Raw genomic sequence first — 19,460 nt, 5'->3', positions numbered from 1 at the left:
TCTTTAATTCATAAAGGTCTCCATCCGATTGTCTCCAAACATCAGTTCCAACCTGACTGTCTCCAAACATCATTTCCAACCTGTCTCTAAACATCAGTTCTAATCTGATCCTGCTTCCTCAATTCCATATCATCGATTCTATTTCATCGATTCTACAACATTGTTTCCAATTGTATCCTGCTTCATCAATTCCATATAATTGATTCTACTCCATCGATTCTACAGCATTGGTTCCAATCTGACCTTGCTTCATCAATTGCATATCATTGATTCTACTACAACGGTTCCTATTCGATTCTACCACTACAGTTCCGAATTAGTTTCCAATCTAATAAAGTTGTTCCCTACTGTCCTCGCCTTCGGGCTCATCACCTTCAGCAGTTCCACTGCCTCCAATCCTCCCTTATTGCATGAGGAAGTCCTGGCGCAAGTCACCCAGATTCAATCTCACCTCCCTAGGCTCCGCTTCAGCCTCCCACGCCTGCTCCAACCAACTCCAACCCTCAGGAGTGATACTGTCAGGTCACGGCTTCCACACCACGCTACAGAAAAAGAAGAGAGAAAAAAGAGACAAAGCGTATCTTTTTCCCTCTCCCAGACACCTCTCCTCTCAAATCTCACTCACCATCAATCACAATTTCCTCAGTCTCACCATCCTACTAGTCTCTCTCCCAGTACTGTTGTCTTACTCTTAGAGATACTGCTTGTATTATAATATGCTGTTTTCTTATCCATGATGCTACTAAAACTCTTATTGACACTCTTATCATGACCCGCCTTGACTACTGCAAATTCCTCGTACTGTATCTGGCATTCCTGTCACCCATCTATCCACCTCACCAGAGCAGCATGGCCATCAACTAGAGGGGGCAGATGGAAAGACAAATCACTGCCACAGTCATCTAACTTGAGTGATTTTTCTTTCCCTTAGACCGTTAGGTGCACAACAGTGTCCCTTCACAGGCAAAACCATGTCATGCGGAACGTATCTCCTAGTGGGAATACATTTCTTACTGATTGGGACAGTCACCCAAAATCTGACTGTCCCATCAGATTCAGGGCAGTTGTTAGACTGTCCTGCTCGCGCTCTCTCCCTCTCTCTGTCTCTATTGCTGCTTGCCTGGATACTGGAATGTGGTGGTCCTGTTTGGAAAAAAAGGATAGGCACATGAAATATGGAAAGTTTTATAGTAAGTGAACACTCTAAGCCTCCCTGCCCCAAATCAGGCCCGATTTTGAATTAATAGCATCCACGTGCAATAAATAGACCTATGCCCCCCCAACCCCAATCTGTTCTGACATTAAATTTATTTAATTCTTGTTTAGTAATTACACTAGGCACCTTACAAATCAATGATAATAATAGCTGGTGCAAATCTTAGAAGGTTCATTTTATCCAGCCTTTGTTCCCAGAAATTTTGAAAAGTATGTTATAGGAACTATATTAAATTTATAAATGCCTTTCTTGCTAGTGAACATTGAATATGAATGATATGAATACATTATTATAACTACAAACAAATTTAACTTATGGAATGGAAGTGACCTTTCTGTTTTGAGAGATTTCATCAGTCACATACAAGAAGTTGATTAGATCACCTATATAAAAGGTTGATTACAAAACCTATGGTATATAAGAGGTTGATTAGAACACCTATATAAGAGGTTGAGTAGAACACTTATATAAGAGGTTGATTAGAACACCTACGATATATAAGAGGTTGATTAGAACACCTATATAAACCTATATACAAACACCTATATACAAACTTATATACCTACGGTATATAAGAGGTTGATTAGAACTAGGGATGTGCGCCGGTCCATTTTTGCCGCATTTGGATTTGGTTCTAATTCGTCGTCCGGCTTTGGATTTGGATTTGCCAAACTGCGGTGACTGGCTTTGGATTTGGATTTGGATTTTTTTACAAAGATTGACAAAAAAAGCTAAAATCACATAAATTGGTCTTTTTTTTCTTCCTAGAGTATTATTAACCTCAATAACATTAATTTCCAGTCAATTTAGAACACCTCACAGCTTATAATATTGTTTTCAACATTATTGGCCAAAGGTTGCATTGAGCTGACTGGTTACTAAGCGACAAAGCAGTGGCACAACAACACAGACACCACAGTATAAATCATATCTATAACACATTACAGAATCACAGTACTTGTTTACAAAGTGGGCTACGGCCCTAGGACTCACAGTGCACAATCTTATTTACATTACACCACACATAGGGCCTGATTCAGAGCCGAACGCTCTGACCAGAGCGCTCGCTCTGAGTCAGGGCCCTCCTCCATGAAAATGGAGCGGCCTCCTGGCCGCTCGCATAGCTGTGGGTGACCACCCACAGCATATGCGAGCGTCCATGATGATGGTCGCGATGGTCAAGCGCAGTGGGGGAACATTGACCCGCTTGCGAGCGTCCTGCGCTCGCGAGCGGGTCTGAATGACCCCCATAGTGTCCCTGATTTACATTACACCATAAAGTAGTGTCTCTTATTTATGTTACGACACACAGTAGTGCATCTTTTACACAATGCCCACAGTTGTGACCCTTTTACACAATGCCCACAGTAGTGCCCCTTTTACACAATGCCCACAGTAGTGACCCTTTTACACAATGCCCACAGTAGTGACCCTTATACACAAAGCGCACAGTAGTAATGCCCCTTATACAATGCCCACAGTAGTAGTGCCACTTATACAATGCCCACAGCAATAGTGTCCCTTACACAATGCCCCCAGCAGTGGTGTCCCTTACACAAAGCCCCCAGTAGTGGTGCCCCCTATGCAGTCCCCTTAGTAGTAGGGCCCCCTATGCAGTGCCCCCAGTAGTAGTATGCCCCCCAATAGTATGCCCCCCATTAGCAGGCCCCCAGTAGTATGCCCCTACCAGTAGTATGCCCCCCATTAGCAGCCCCCCCAAGTAGTATGCCCCCATAAGCAGGCCCCCAGTAGTATGCCCCCCCAGTAGTATGCCCCCAGTAGTATGCCCCCCCATTAGCTGGCCCCCTGTAGTATGCGCCCCCATTAGCAGACCCCCAGTAGTATGCCCCCCCAGTAGCAGGCCCCCTGTAGTCTGCCCCCCAGTAGCAGGCCCCCTGTAGTATGCCCCTCCAGTAGTAGGCCCCATGTAGTATGCCCCCCCTGTAGTATGCCCCCCCAGTAGTAGCCTCCCCCCAGTAGCAGGCCCCCTTTAGTATGCCCCCCCCAGAGAGTAGGCCCCCCAGTAGCAGGCCCCCTGTAGTATGCCCCCCCCAGTAGCAGGCCCCCTGTAGTAAACCCCCCCCTGTAGTAGGCCCCCCAGTAGCAGGCCCCCCCAGTAGTAGGCCCCCTGTAGTATGCCCCCCCAGTAGTAGGCCCCCCAGTAGCAGGCCCCCTGTAGTATGCCCCCAGGATAGTAGGCCCCCCAGTAGCAGGCCCCCTGTAGTATGCCCCCCCATAGTATGCCCCCCCCTGTATTATGCCCCCCCAGTAGCAGGGCCCCTGTAGTATGCCCCCCCAGTAGTAGGCCCCCCAGTAGCAGGCCCCCTGTAGTATGCCCCCCCAGTAGTATGCCCCCCCCAGTAGTAGGCCCCTCCATTAGTAGGCCCCCTGTAGTATGCCCCCCCCCAGTAGTAGGCCCCTCCATTAGCAGGCCCCCATACACACATACAAAAAAAAACTTACCTGTATCCCCGCTGCAGCCGCCGTCCGCTCTGGTGCCACGCGACGAGGAGGGAGCCGGAAGACGGAGCTCATGAGTGAGCTCCAGCCGGCTCCCTCCGTGCAGCAGCCAATGAGAGTCTGTGTGACTCTAATTGGCTGCTGTAACAAACACACAGCCGGCTGCTGTAACAAACACACAGCGGTCTGCCCTACACTCGAGGAGCCCGGATGTCGGATTCTCTAGTGAGAATCCGACATCAGATGGCCGCCGTTCGGCCCCGAACGGGGATCCGAGTCAGGCGGGTGGACTCGGAACCCCTATGTTCGGAGCGGTTCGGATTCCACAGAATCCGAACCGCTCCTCTCTAATTAGAACACCTATATAAGAGGTTGATTAGAACACCTACAGTATATAAGAGGTTGATTAGAACACCTATATAAGAGGTTGAGTAGAACACTTATATAAGAGGTTGATTAGAACACCTATATAAACCTATATACAAAAATCTATATACAAACTTATATACCTACGGTATATAAGAGGTTGATTAGAACACCTATATAAGAGGTTGATTAGAATACCTACGGTATATAAGAGGTTGATTAGAACACCAACGATATATAAGAGGTTGATTAGAACACCTACAGTATATAAGAAGTTGATTAGAACACCCTTGGTATAAAAGAGGTTGATTAGAACACCTCTGATATACAGTATAAGAGTTTGACAGGAACACCTATGGTATATAAGAGGTTAATTAGAACACATATTGTATATAAGAGTTTTTTTAGAACACCTACGGTATATAAGGAGTTGATTAAAACACCTTCGATATATAAGAAGTTGATTAGAACACCTACAGTATATAACAAGTTGATTAGAACAATTTGTCAAGATCCCGGGCTGACTCACAGATACAACAATCTGGATTAGCTGATCATGACACCGGTGCACCTCGGTCAATTACCAAAATCCACAATTCCACTGCCACCATGCAGGTTTTTCTGAAGTCCTGCGATCTCCGAACAGATTATTAATAAATCACCTTCATTGCACACAGGTATATTGCATGGGCTTCACAGGCTAGCAGATTCAATAAGAATCACGGAGAATATGCTAGATTAAATGGGTTTAATCCATAAAAGATGTCAACCGTGTCATTCTAAATTAACAAGGCATCTACAAAAACTCTCACGTAAAGTAGAACGTCAGTGGCGTAAATCTCGTACTCCAAGTGACTTCCTCACATATAAGACTATACAAACAACTTTTTAATACATTTAAATCACTTCTTACCCCTCCCTCCCTCACCCAACCCATCTGCTATTGTCTGTGTACAAGATCTTGCTTCTTATTTCAAGGACAAGATTGATAAGATAAAAAATGAAATGGTATGCTCTTCCTCAGCTAGTGACCTGCTCAATTCCCTACCTGAACCCTCTGTCACATTCTCTTCATTGGACCCAACAAACGAAGATGAAGTATCTACACTTTTCTCATCCTCCTACTTTACTACCTCTACTCATGATCCTATACCCTCAAAAACCAGTAAAGCCCTGTCTCCTGTGCTCATCCCTACCCTAACTAAAATCTGTAATCTCTCTCTCTCTCTACTGGTATCTTTCCATCACTGTTCAAGCATGCAGTGATTACTCCCATTCTGAAAAAAACTAAATTCTGCTGACCCTAACACTCTATCAAATTACCATTCCATCTCCCAGCTCCCATGCCCCTCCAAGCTAAGAGAGACTTGTCTACATCCGCGTCACACACTTTCTTAACTCACACAACTTATTGGATCCACTTCAGCCCAGTTTTCTTTCCCAACACTCCACAGAGACAGCAATGACTAAGGTAGTGAATGATCTGGTCACTGCCAAGGCTAAAGGCATTACTCACTTCTAATTCTTCTAGATCTCTCTGCCGCTTTTGATACTATTGACCACTCTCTTCTCATACAAACACTACAATCCCTAGGTCATTAAGGACACAGCCCTTTCTTGGTTCTCATCTTACCTATTTAATCTTTTTTCACTATTCGTTATTCTGACCCTGCCTCCTCTTTGCTACCTCCATCAGTACTGCAAGGCTCACTCTTAGAACCTCTGCTTTTCTCAATCTATACCACCTCTCTTGGCAAACTAATCAGCTCTTTTGGATTTCAGTATCATCTGTACGCAGATGATACTCAAATCTACCTATCCTCCCCATATTTGTCATCATCTGTATTGGTCCGTGTCAATGAATGTCCTTAATATTTCTAAATCAGAACTAATTATATTTCCACTAGCCAATAACAGTTACCAACCTGATCTCTCTATCACTGTTGATAACTCGACAATCCACCCTACCCCACAAGCTCGCTGCCTAGGTGTAATCCTTGACTCCGAATTGTCCTGTGTTCCCCACATTCAATCTGTTTCAAAATCACGTTACTTACATTTAAAAAACATATCCAAACTTCGACCATATCGTACACAAGACACTGCAAAAACTCTAATCCATGCACTCATTTTTTCCCTCATTGACTATTGCAATAGTCTCCTTACTGGTCTTCCCAAGAACAGGGTCTCGACACTACAATCCATTATGAATGCAGCTGTGAGGCTGATCTTCGTCTGCTGCTCTGCCAGTCCCTCCATTGGTTACCGATTTTCTACTGTATTCAACACAAACTACTTTTACTTATACATAAGGCTATTAAACAAACCACACCAACATACATCTCTTCACTCATCTCAAAATATCTCCCAACCCAACCTCCCTCAGCACAAGATCTGCATCTCTCATCTCCATGAATTACTTAGTCCCATTCACGGTTACAGGACTTTTTTCGGGCTGCACCCACACTGTGGAATGCCTTCCCACGCCCAATAAGACTTTTCTCTAGTCTCCAAACCCTCAGGCGTTCCCTGAAAACTCACCTCTTCAGACAAGCCTATCAGATTCCAGAACTGCCCACATAAGCTTCCATATCTAATTACATCACCTTTCACAGTCCACACATAACCACACACATTGTCTTTCTTTCACATCCTCCTTACCTTTGGCCAAAATTCCTGTGTAACTGGATCATACAGCCCATCAAGAAACTCTGCAATCTGGCTAGACCAAAATGCAATATATAGCACCTATCATTGTGTGTCAATGCCTATTTCCCTATAGATTGTAAGCTTGCAATCAGGGTTATGTCTGTCTGTTATTGCCCAGTTTTGTTCTATTAATGTTTCCAATTGTAAAGCGCAATGGAATATGTTGCGCTATATAAGAAACTGTTAATAGATAAATAATAGAACACCTACAATTTCTAAGTTGATTAGAACACCTACAATATATAAGAAGTTGATTAGAACATCTACAATATATAAGTAGTTGATTAGAACACCTACGATATATAAGAAGTTGATTAGAACATCTACAATATATAAGAAGTTGATTAGAACACCTACGATATATAAGAGGTTGATTAGAACACCTACGATATATAAGAAGTTGATTAGAACAACTACAGTATGTAAAAAATTGATTAGAACACACACGACATATAAGAAGTTGATTAGAACACCTATGATATATAAGAAGTTGATCAGAACACCTATGATATATAAGAAGTTGATTAGAACACCTACAATATATAAGCAGTTGATTAGAACACCTACAGAATATAAGAAATTGTTTAGAACACCTACAATATAAAAGTTGATTAGAACACCTATGATATTTAAGAAATTGATTAGAACACCTATTTTCACCTTATTAGTGTCATTGGTTAAGTTCGGTCTTTTTTCATCATAACATTTTACTCCCAATGCTTATAGTAACTGTTGTTATAACTGGACTGCTGTCAAGCAGTTTATTCAACTCCTGTTAAGCTTAAATACAACTTAGTGGGGCTTTGGGTATCTGTAACCCTCACATGGCCTCGCTTTTCACTTTTACCCAAATATTGCTGTTTGTGCAATAAAACAAACAACAAGTCAACTATGACACTGCTAAGGGAATTAGCGAGCATTTCATCAAATGAGTAGGGCAAAAGGCCTACAGCACTTCATGCAATCCAAGAAAAGTTATCTGACTGCTGACATCTAGAAAAAAAGCTGTTTCTATTCAGATATTGCAGGAATAAGCAAGATTATATAAAACAATAAATATTAAAGCAGTGATTCCCAACCTCGGTCCTCAAGGCACACTAACAGTCCTGGTTTTAGTGATATCCATGCTTAAGCACAGATGGTTAAATCAAAATAATTATGGTACTAATTAAGTCACCTGTGCTCAACTATGGTTATCCTTAAAACCTGGACTGTTAGTGTGCCTTGAGGACCGTGGTTGGGAACCCCTGTATTAAAGGGATATTCCATGGCTATCGTATAGGCCATAGATTCCCAAACATGGTCCTCAAGGCTCCCCAGCAGTTCAGGTTTTAGAGATATCCATGGTTGAGCACAGGTGGTTAAATCAAATTGACTGAGGTACTAATTAATTCACCTGTGCTCAACCATGGATATCTCTAAAACCTGAACTGTTGGGGAGCCTTGAGGATCACGTTTGGGAACCTCTGGTATAGGCACCAGTTGCAACAAGCTTTGATATGAGGGGCACTGAACATGGAAAAATAGGGTCCCCAGGCCCAGGTGTTTCACAAATCAACCTGTGCACTGGATGTCATTACCAGTGGTGACTGCTGCAACTGTCAGCAATGACAGACAAAACCTAATAGTTTAACAGTGGGGACTGCGATTGGATCACTGACATAAAATACAAAATTATCAATGAGTGATATTCTTGTTATCACTCTTTACTAATCTTAAATGGTGCTCCAGCCTCCAACCAATCAGCTAACTGTCATGTGTTTGAAAAATGACAGTTAGGAGCTGATCGGTTGGAGCAAGTAACAAGTGATAACAAGAATATCACTCTTTGATAAATCTCAGCCATGGGGCCGTATTCAATTAGACGCGAAAAACCGTTTTCGGCGATAAACCATTTTCGGCAAAAAAGATTCGCCTATGAAAAGATGGTGAAAAAAAGTGCAGAATTGCGGTTTTGGGGTGCAAACGTTGGGAAACCACTCAGCACCCTTGGGACATCAGTAGTGCATTTGCGTTCACTGCTGAATCATGCCCAAAGTCTTCTAGCTCTGTACTCTGACCGAAAATCACAAGATATACGCAAGTATATATTATAAGTAGGGGTGTGCACCGGCCACTTTTCGTGTTTTGTGTTTTGGTTTTGGATCTGGATCTTTCTTCGTGTTTTGGATCTGGATTGGTTTTGCCAAAACCACCCTTCCGTGTTTTGGGTTCTGGGTTTTGTGTTTTGGATCTGTATTTTTTTTTAAAAAAGCATAAAAACAGCTAAAATCACAGAATTTGTAGGTTTTTCTGCTCCTATGCTATTATTAACCTCAATAACCTTAATTTCCACTCATTTCCAGTCTATTCTGAACACCTCACACCTCACAATAGTGTTTTTATGTCCAAAACGTTGCACCGAGGTAGCTGGATGACTATGCTAAGCGACACGAGTGGGCGGCACAAACACGTGACCCATCTAGGCGTGAAACTGCAGTGGCAGACAGGATGGCAGTTTGAAAAACTAGGCCCCAAACTGTACATAATGCAAAGAAAAAAAAGAGGTGCAAGATGGAATTGTCCTTGGGCCCTCCCACCCACCCTTATGTTGTATAAACAGGACATGCACACTTTAACAAACCAATCATTTCAGCGCCAGGGTCTGCCACACAACTGTGGCTGAAATGATTGGTTCGTTTGGGCCCCCACAAAACAAGCTGGCAATTAATGTGTCCCTGCACAAACTGGCTCTATGGAGGCAAGATGTCATCCTCATCCACCGATTCCTCACCCTCTTCAGTGTGTACATCCTCATCCTCACAAAGTATTAACTCGTCCCCACTTGAATCCACCACCACAGGTCCCTCTGTACCTTCTGGAGGCTGGTCTCCCTGGAAGAGCTGATAATTCATTTTGATGAACATCATCTTCTCCACATTCTGTGGAAGCAACCTCCTACGCCTTTCGCTGACAAGGTTCCCGGCTGCACTAAACACTCTTTCGGAGTACACACTGGAGGGGGGGCAACTCAGGTAAAATAGAGCCAGTTTGTACAGGGGCCTCCAAATTGCCTCTTTTTCCTGCCAGTACAGGTATGGACTGTCTGCCATGCCTACTTGGATGTTGTCACCGATGTAATCCTCCACCATTCTGTCAATGGTGACAGTATCATATGCAGTGACAGTAGACATGTCAGAAATTGTTGCCAGGTCCTTCAGTCCGGACCAGATGTCCAAACTTGGTCCTGCCTGCCCTGCATCACCGCCAGCGGGTTGCTTAGGATACCTAAGTTTTTTCCTGGCAGCCCCAGTTGCAGGAGAAAATGAAGAAGGAGCCGTTGACGTGTCACGTTCCGCTTCAGCTGACAGTGTGTTCACCAGCAGGTCTTTGCACCTCTGCAGGCTTGTGTCGGCCGGAAAGAGAGACACCACATAGGCTTTAAACCTAGGATCGAGCACGGTGGCCAAAACGTAGTGGTCTGATTTCAACAGATTGACCACCCTGGAATCCTGGCAAAGCGAATGAAGGGCTTCATCCACAAGTCCCACATGCTGAGCGGAATCGCTCCGTCTTAGCTCCTCCTTCACTTTCTCCAGCTGCTTCTGCAAAAGCCTGATGAGGGGAATGACCTGACTCAAGCTGGCAGTGTCTGAACTGACTTCACGTGTGGCAAGTTCGAAGGGCTGGAGAACCTTGCACAACACGGAAATCATTCTCCACTGCGCTTGAGTCAGGTGCATACCCCCTCCTTTGCCTATGTCATAGGTGGATGTATAGGCTTGTATGGCCTTTTGCTGCTCCTCCATCCTCTGAAGCATATAGAGGGTTGAGTTCCACCGCGTCACAACCTCTTGCTTCAGGTGATGGCGGGGCAGGTTCAAGAGTGTTTGCTGGCGCTCCAGTCTTCGGCACGCAGTCGCTGAATGGCGAAAGTGGCCAGAAATTTTTCGGGCCACCCAAAGCGTCTCCTGCACGCCCCTGTCGCTTTTCAGAAAATTCTGCACCACCAAGTTTATTGTGTGAGCAAAACATGGGACGTGCTGGAATTTGCCCAGATGTAATGCCCGCACAATATTGGTGGCGTTGTCAGATATCACAAATCCCCAGGAGAGTCTAAGTGGGGTAAGCCACTGGGCGATGATTTCCCTCAGTTTCTCTAAGAGGTTGTCGGCGGTGTGCCTCTTACTGAAACCGGTGATACACAGCGTAGCCTGCCTTGTAACGAGCTGGCATTTCTGAGATGCTGCTACTGGTGACGCTGCTGCTGTTGCTGCGTAAGGTGATACATCTACCCAGTGGGCTGTCACAGTCATATAGTCCTTAGTCTGCCCTGTTCCACTTGTCCACATGTCCGTGGTTAAGTGGACATTGTGTACAACGGCATTTTTCAGGACACTGAGGACACTTTTTCTGACGTTTCTGTACAGTCTCGGTATCGCCTGCCTAGTGAAGTGGAATCTAGACGGGATTTGGAACCGGGGACACACTACCTCCATCAATTGTCTAAATCCCACTGCACTAATGGCGGATACCGGACGCACGTCTAACACCAACATAGCAGTCAAGGCCTCAGTTATACGTTTTGCTTCAGGATGACTGCTGTCGTACTTCATCCTCCTCGCTAAGGACTGTTGGAGGGTCAATTGTTTAGTAAAAGTAGTGGTGTTCCTACTTCCTCTCTGGGATGATGAACGACTCCCAGCAGCAGCAACAGCAGCAGCGGCAGCAGTAGGCGTAGCAATGCAGGATCCTCCAGAGGAATCCCGGATAGGAGAGTCAGTCATGCCAGTGACATGGCCTGCAGGACTACTTCCGATCCTGACTAAGGAGGAAATTGACGAGGAGGGAGTTGACGGTGTGGTTTGCAGGCGCTTGGATACAACAGGACAACGGGATTTAGGTGTCCCTGGACTGCTTACGGTCTTAGCCAAAGTTTCTGAACTTGACAGTAACTTTTTATGAACGCGCTGCAGGTGCCGTATAAGGGAGGATGTTCCTAGGTGGTTGACGTCCCTACCCCTACTTATTTCACCTTTACATATGGTACATATGGCAAGACAGTTGTTGTCCGGATTTGGATAGAAATATTGCCAGACCAAAGAGGTGGAATGTTTGGTCTTCTGCCCAGGCATGACCGTGATGGGCTTTTTCATCCCACGGACAACAACTGTCTCCCCCGGAGCCTGATTTAAACAAACCACATCACCATCAGAATCCTCCTCGCCAACTTCCTCCTCAGCGCCAGCTACACCAGTATCCTCATCCTGTTGTACTTCAACAGTGACATCTTCAATTTGCATATCAGCAAGTGGACTGTGGGTGCTCCTTTCAGCACTTGCAGGGGGCGTGCAAATGGTGGAAAGAGCCACCTCTTCCCGTCCAGTGCTGGGAAGGTCAGGCATCGCAACCACCACCACACTTGGACTCTCCTTGGGGATTTGTGATATCTTCTTAGAAAGCACAGTTCTTCGCTGTGCTTTTGCCAGCTTAACTCTTTTGATTTTTTTAGTGGGAGGAGGGCTTCCATCGTCATGTGAAGCTGAACCACTAGTCATGAACATACTAGGGATCGACCTTAGCCGTTCCTTGCCACTCCGTGTCGTAAATGGCATATTGGCAAGTTTACGTTTCTCTTCAGCTGATTTAAATGTCTTTTTCAAGGTCATTTTCCTGAACTTTGCCATTTGGGATTGTATGTGCCCTCTACTATGACATTGGGCATCGGCCTTGGCAGACGACGTTGATGGCATGTTATCGTCTATGTCATGACTAGTGGCAGCAGCTTCAGCACTAGGAGGAAGTGGTTCTTGATCTTTCTCTATTTTATTTTTATCGGAGAAAGTTTGGTCCTCCATTTATGTTATATCGATTTGATATATACGTGCGGCTAAACACAGAAAATAATTTTTTTTTTGGTTTGGACTGGAGTGTACTTTGTGGGTTACAGCACCCTTTAACGGTCAAGCCAGCCGGCCCTTTACTTATGACACAGGCGCACGCTTGGCACTACTTTGTTGATGCACGTGCGGCTACTGCGCACACAATTCACAAACACAGAAAATAATTTTTTTTTGGTTTGGACTGGAGTGTACTTTCGGGGGTTACAGCACCCTTTAACGGTCAAGCCAGCCAGCCCTTTACTTATGACACAGGCGCACGCTTGGCACTACTTTGTTGATGCACGTGCGGCTACTGCGCACACAATTCACAAACACAGAAAATAATTTTTTTTTGGTTTGGACTGGAGTGTACTTTCGGGGGTTACAGCACCCTTTAACGGTCAAGCCAGCCGGCCCTTTACTTATGACACAGGCGCACGCTTGGCACTACTTTGTTGATGCACGTGCGGCTACTGCGCACACAATTCACAAACACAGAAAATAATTTTTTTTTTGGTTTGGACTGGAGTGTACTTTCGGGGGTTACAGCACCCTTAACGGTCAAGCCAGCCGGCCCTTTACTTATGACACAGGTGCACGCTTGGCACTACTTTGTTGATGCACGTGCGGCTACTGCGCACACAATTCACAAACACAGAAAATAATTTTTTTTTGGTTTGGACTGGAGTGTACTTTCGGGGGTTACAGCACCCTTTAACGGTCAAGCCAGCCGGCCCTTTACTTATGACACAGGCGCACGCTTGGCACTACTTTGTTGATGCACGTGCGGCTACTGCGCACACAATTCACAAACACAGAAAATAATTTTTTTTTTGGTTTGGACTGGAGTGTACTTTGGGGGTTACAGCACCCTTTAACGGTCAAGCCAGCCGGCCCTTTACTTATGACACAGGCGCACGCTTGGCACTACTTTGTTGATGCACGTGCGGCTACTGCGCACACAATTCACAAACACAGAAAATAATTTTTTTTTTGGTTTGGACTGGAGTGTACTTTCGGGGGTTACAGCACCCTTAACGGTCAAGCCAGCCGGCCCTTTACTTATGACACAGGTGCACGCTTGGCACTACTTTGTTGATGCACGTGCGGCTACTGCGCACACAATTCACAAACACAGAAAATAATTTTTTTTTTGGTTTGGACTGGAGTGTACTTTCGGGGGTTACAGCACCCTTAACGGTCAAGCCAGCCGGCCCTTTACTTATGACACAGGCGCACGCTTGGCACTACTTTGTTGATGCACGTGCGGCTACTGCGCACACAATTCACAAACACAGAAAATAATTTTTTTTTTGGTTTGGACTGGAGTGTACTTTCGGGGGTTACAGCACCCTTAACGGTCAAGCCAGCCGGCCCTTTACTTATGACACAGGCGCACGCTTGGCACTACTTTGTTGATGCACGTGCGGCTACTGCGCACACAATTCACAAACACAGAAAATAATTTTTTTTTGGTTTGGACTGGAGTGTACTTTCGGGGGTTACAGCACCCTTTAACGGTCAAGCCAGCCGGCCCTTTACTTATGACACAGGCGCACGCTTGGCACTACTTTGTTGATGCACGTGCGGCTACTGCGCACACAATTCACAAACACAGAAAATATATTATTTTTTTAGCACTTGGGGGGAGCACCCCTGATGGACAGAGCACCCCCTGGACAACACTACAGCACTCCTTTAGGACTGGGACACTGCACAGGACTTTGGAGTGGACACAGCCCCTATGGAGAACTGACTGCACAACACAGTCCAGCCAGCCCCTATGGACTTTGAAGTAGTGGACACAGCCCCTATTAACAACAGCAGCACAGCACAACACAGCCAGCCCCTATGGACTTTGAAGTAGTGGACAACAGCAGCACTACACTACACTACACTACACTACACTACACAGCCCTAACTCCCACCCTCCCTCTTCACTGTCCACAGCCGAGTGAGAAAATGGCGCCGACGCGGGTACCTTATATAGGATCCAAAACCCGCGAGACTCGGAAGGCGGGATGATGACGTTTTGCCTCGATTTCAGATCCGAGTCAGGCGGGAAAAGTCGAGCCTGACTCGGATCGGACTCGGATCGGGGGGGCTCGGGGGGGTTCGGATTTCAGAAATCCGAACCCGCTCACCCCTAATTATAAGTCAGTGTTCTATACGTATTTATTAACATTTACTTATAGAACATTTACTTATATAGCACCAGCATATTCTGTTGTGCTTTACAATTAGTAACAAAACAGAAATAGAACAGTATAAAACAAGACTGGATAATAACAGACAGACAAAGGTAAGAGGGCTCTGCTCTCAGGCTCAAGGGCCCCATACACGGTAAGATTTTACACACGATATGCACGATTTTGATCGATCACAACAATCAATCATGCATATCGTGTGTGTTTTGGCATGCTGTACGACGGTGATGCGCGTCCCCGCCGTCGTACATCAGCATCGTAGATCTTATGGAAAAACCATAAGATCTGCGATCCATCATGCTGTTAAATAGGTAATCGAAGCATCTTGTAAGATGCATAGTTTACCATTCACAGCAGCATGCGATGCATTGGGCTGAATTTGAAAACGTACCGAGGTGTCGTACGTTTTCAAAAAGCCCTGTGTATGGCCGGCATTACACTCTACAGACTTGAAGTAGCAATTAAGCAATTCCAAAAGTGGCCAAACTCAGAGGTGACACATATATTGAATTTATTCCTTTTAATACATGAACTGCTCTGGGTATTGCTAATAATGTAACCCATGGTTTATGAAATCATAAGATAATATTAGAATGGACTTACCTGGCGGTAATCGGAGTGTTATATTGTTACAGAAATCAGAGTGGCAACATTCTGTCCTAGTAATGTTGTTTGAACTGTGACAGTAAACTTGAGCCTTCAAATCAACAAGAGAGATACAAGACTTGGTCACTTCCTCTTTACCATTCGTAAGCATCACTGACGTCCAGCAAGCTCCTTCTGTCTGGCAGACGAAATTGGTAGTTTCACACATCAGACAGACACATTTGAGACCTGGAATTAAAAAACAAACACATTTTTTTTTTTTATTACATATATCACCCACGACATACAGTTAAGTACTGTACTCAAGGTCAGGGTGAATCCAGTTTGAGCTGAGCTAAAAATAGTGATAATAGATTAACAATACTCACAGCACTTATCAAGCTCCTAATGAATGACAAACAGAATAAACAGAATTCAAGGTCTATTCCAGTTAGAAGTCTTGTCAATGAGTTTCTCTGCAGGAATCTGGTTGTTGTTATTTTTAGTGCAATTTAGGCTGTGATCACCTTCCACAGAATGTACTGTAGAGCACTACATCCAGCAGAGCAATTCATATATATATATATATATATATATATATATATATTTTTTTCTCTCTCTCTCTCTCTCTCTCTCTCTCTCTCTCCTTTTGTGCTGCACATCAAACCTGCCGATATCGCATGTGGCGCTATGCAGTGTAATGTAGGACGGAATGAGTGATTATCCCGTCGTTCATTACATTGTTCTGATGAGTACCCAGGATCTGATATGTCGGCCCGTCAGATGGGTACACATCGCTCAGTGTGTACCCAGCTTAACTGTCATTTTTCAAACACAGCCTGTAAATGGCAGTTAGCTGGGATTTCCAGTAGGGAAATAGGGGAGTTTCATCATCAACAAAATAATTTACATAAGAAAAAGATGATATGGTAGACAGTGAAATGTCTAAACCCCAAAACTGCAGGGCCGGATTAACAATGGGGCGGGTGGAGCTGCAGCTCCAGGCCTCCTCATGATAATAGGCCCGCAGGATCAGCTGGAGAGTGGTGCAAGTAAGATGTTACTGGCCGGCGCCGTACCACCTTACTTACTGCCTATTCAAGTGCCTGCTGGACGAGTGTCACTGACTGTCAGCAGCAGGGAATACAGGCCGCTTCATCTAGCTGCTACACACGATAGGCGGCAGCCCGTGGGACTGATCCCCTCCTCCTGCTCCTACAGCAGAGCCGCAGCGAATCGCCTGCCCCGAATCCCAATACAGTCCCCACTCTGTCGCTGGGGCTGGGCCCCAGTGCAACAGCCAGGCAGCGATGCGGACGGCTCAGATGACGTCATCATGACGCTGCTGTCAATGCCATCTGACAACTGTGCAGTGGCGCGGCTGTACTGTACCTGGAGGAGCGGCAGCGCGAAGGAGCACAACAGTGCAGATAAAGACAGGTAACCGAGGGGGGACTACAATGTGAGACAGATTGGAGGGGAGAGGACATTGCAGGACAAAGGTCAGGAGGGATGGAACAATGAAAGAAAGAGGAGAGAGGACAGTGCCAGATAGAGGGCAGGGGGAGGGAAAATGTATGACAGAAGGGACAGGACAATGCAAGACAGAGGGCTGGGGGAAGGAGACAATACAAGATATAGAGGGGCAAGGGTGGGAGAAGTAGGGTTGCCACCCATTCGGTATTGTACACAAGCTTGCCATTATAGCCCTTTAATCTGGGACACCTATGATTTGCACAGATTCTGATTTATACCAGGTGAAATCCAAGCTTGAATTTAGCCAGCCACATAACCTGTGTAATTCATATGTGTCCCAGATTAAAGGGATATTATGGCAAACCTATGCATATTGCTACATGCCGCATCACTGTCACTAAGAGAGTCATGCTGCATGGCCGCAGCAGTGTGCAGGCAAAGGCTGAGGACAGAGCATCCATGCAGCAGCAGCACAGAATTACTCTACCCCCAAGGATGGATGGATCCCCAGCTGCCATAAAGGTGGGATTTGGAGGCTGGGGTGGCAGGAGTCTGGTGGCAGAATGCAGTAGAGAGAAACAGGGATAAGGAGGCTGGAGAGACACAGGGCAGGAGGTTGCGGAGACACAAAGGGCAGGAGACTGGAGAGTCACAAGGTGAGAGGATGGAGAGACACAGGAGGCTAGAGAGACACAGGGCAAGAGGCTTGAAAGACAGAGAGCAGGAGGCTGGGGAGACAGGGGGAACAAGTCTTCTTGAACCTCTGCCATATGATAATGACAATGGCTATATTCCTACACAAACAGGCATCTTCCAGACCATAGGATCTCCTACATGAATACCAACTGAAGTCACTGCTCAGGGAGGATTAATTTCTTCAGAGGTCCCCCGTGGCAGAGAAACCACTATATAGGTAATGTGTATTTTTTATTTAGTACACACTAGACCACAGTTTTCCAAACTCCTCTATTTTAGTCCAGGTTTTAAGGATATCCATGCTTGAGCACAAGTGGCTTAATTACTTTTTCAGTCAATTTGATTTAACCATCTGGAATCAAGCATGGATATCCTTAAAACCAGGACTGTTATGGAGTTTGGGAAACTCTTTTATAGACTTTTTACCACTCCTGGGGTTTTTGAAGGGGCCCGGCCCGGGCTTTGGTCAGTTGCTGAGGGGGACATTGTCTGCAGCACGCAGTGTCCCCAGCACAATGTAGGCCATACATATGGGGGGGATAGACAGCACAATTCTGGACATACATATGGGGGGGATAGACAGCACAATGCAGGACATACATATGGGGAGACAGACATCACAATGCAGGGCGTACATATGGGGAGAAAGACAGCACAATGCAGGGCGTACATTTGGTCGGACAGACAGCACAATGCAGGACACACATATGGTGAGACAGACAGCACAATGCAGGACACACATATGGGAAGAAAGACAGCACAATGCAGGACACACATATGGGGAGACAGACAGCACAATGCAGGACACACATATGGGGAGACAGACATCACAATGCAGGACACACATATGGGGAGACAGACAGCACAATGCAGGGCATACATATGGGGAGACAGACATCACAATGCAGGACACACATATGGGGAGACAGACATCACAATGCAGGGCATACATATGGGGAGACAGACAGCACAATGCAGGACACAAATATGGGGAGACAGACAGCACAATGCAGGACACACATATGGGGAGACAGACAGCACAATGCAGGGCATACATATGGGGAGACAGACAGCACAATGCAGGACACACATATGGGGAGACAGACATCACAATGCAGGACACACATATGGGGAGACAGACAGCACAATGCAGGGCATACATATGGGGAGACAGACATCACAATGCAGGACACACATATGGGGAGACAGACATCACAATGCAGGGCATACATATGGGAAGACAGACAGCACAATGCAGGACACAAATATGGGGAGACAGACAGCACAATGCAGGACACACATATGGGGAGACAGACAGCACAATGCAGGGCATACATATGGGGAGACAGACAGCACAAAGCAGGACACACATATGGGGAGACAGACATCACAATGCAGGACACACATATGGGGAGACAGACAGCACAATGCAGGACACACATATGGGGAGACAAACATCACAATGCAGGACACACATATGGGGAGACAGACAGCACAATGCAGGGCATACATATGGGGAGACAGACAGCACAATGCAGGACACACATATGGGGAGACAGACATCACAATGCAGGACACACATATGGGGAGACAGACAGCACAATGCAGGACACACATATGGGGAGACAGACATCACAATGCAGGACACACATATGGGGAGACAGACAGCACAATGCAGGACACACATATGGGGAGACAGACAGCACAATGCAGGGCATACATATGGGGAGACATACATCACAATGCAGGACACACATATGGGGAGACAGACAGCACAATGCAGGGCATACATATGGGGAGACAGACATTACAATGCAGGACACACATATGGGGAGACAGACAGCACAATGCAGGACACACATATGGGGAGACAGCACAATGCAG

The 19,460-nt window shown here is 45.7% G+C and overlaps 1 protein-coding gene across 1 annotated transcript in view; it reads right to left on the bottom strand.

Moving 5' to 3' along the window:
• Positions 1-15,591, bottom strand: part of ACVR1C (activin A receptor type 1C) — a 76,969-nt gene extending 61,378 nt beyond the window's left edge. The window contains exon 1 of the mRNA XM_088462002.1: positions 15,423-15,591. Coding sequence (XP_088318128.1) covers positions 15,423-15,576 — 154 coding nt within the window. The 5' untranslated portion in view covers positions 15,577-15,591. The remainder of the gene's footprint in view (positions 1-15,422) is intronic.
• Positions 15,592-19,460: the final 3,869 nt, after the last annotated feature.

The sequence above is a fragment of the Taudactylus pleione genome, unplaced genomic scaffold, assembly GCF_031769625.1.
Source record: "Taudactylus pleione unplaced genomic scaffold, aTauple2 ptg001137l, whole genome shotgun sequence".
NCBI lineage: Eukaryota > Metazoa > Chordata > Amphibia > Anura > Myobatrachidae > Taudactylus > Taudactylus pleione.
The sequence above is the reverse complement of the archived record's forward strand: the minus strand, read 5'-3'. Positions and strand labels throughout refer to the sequence as shown.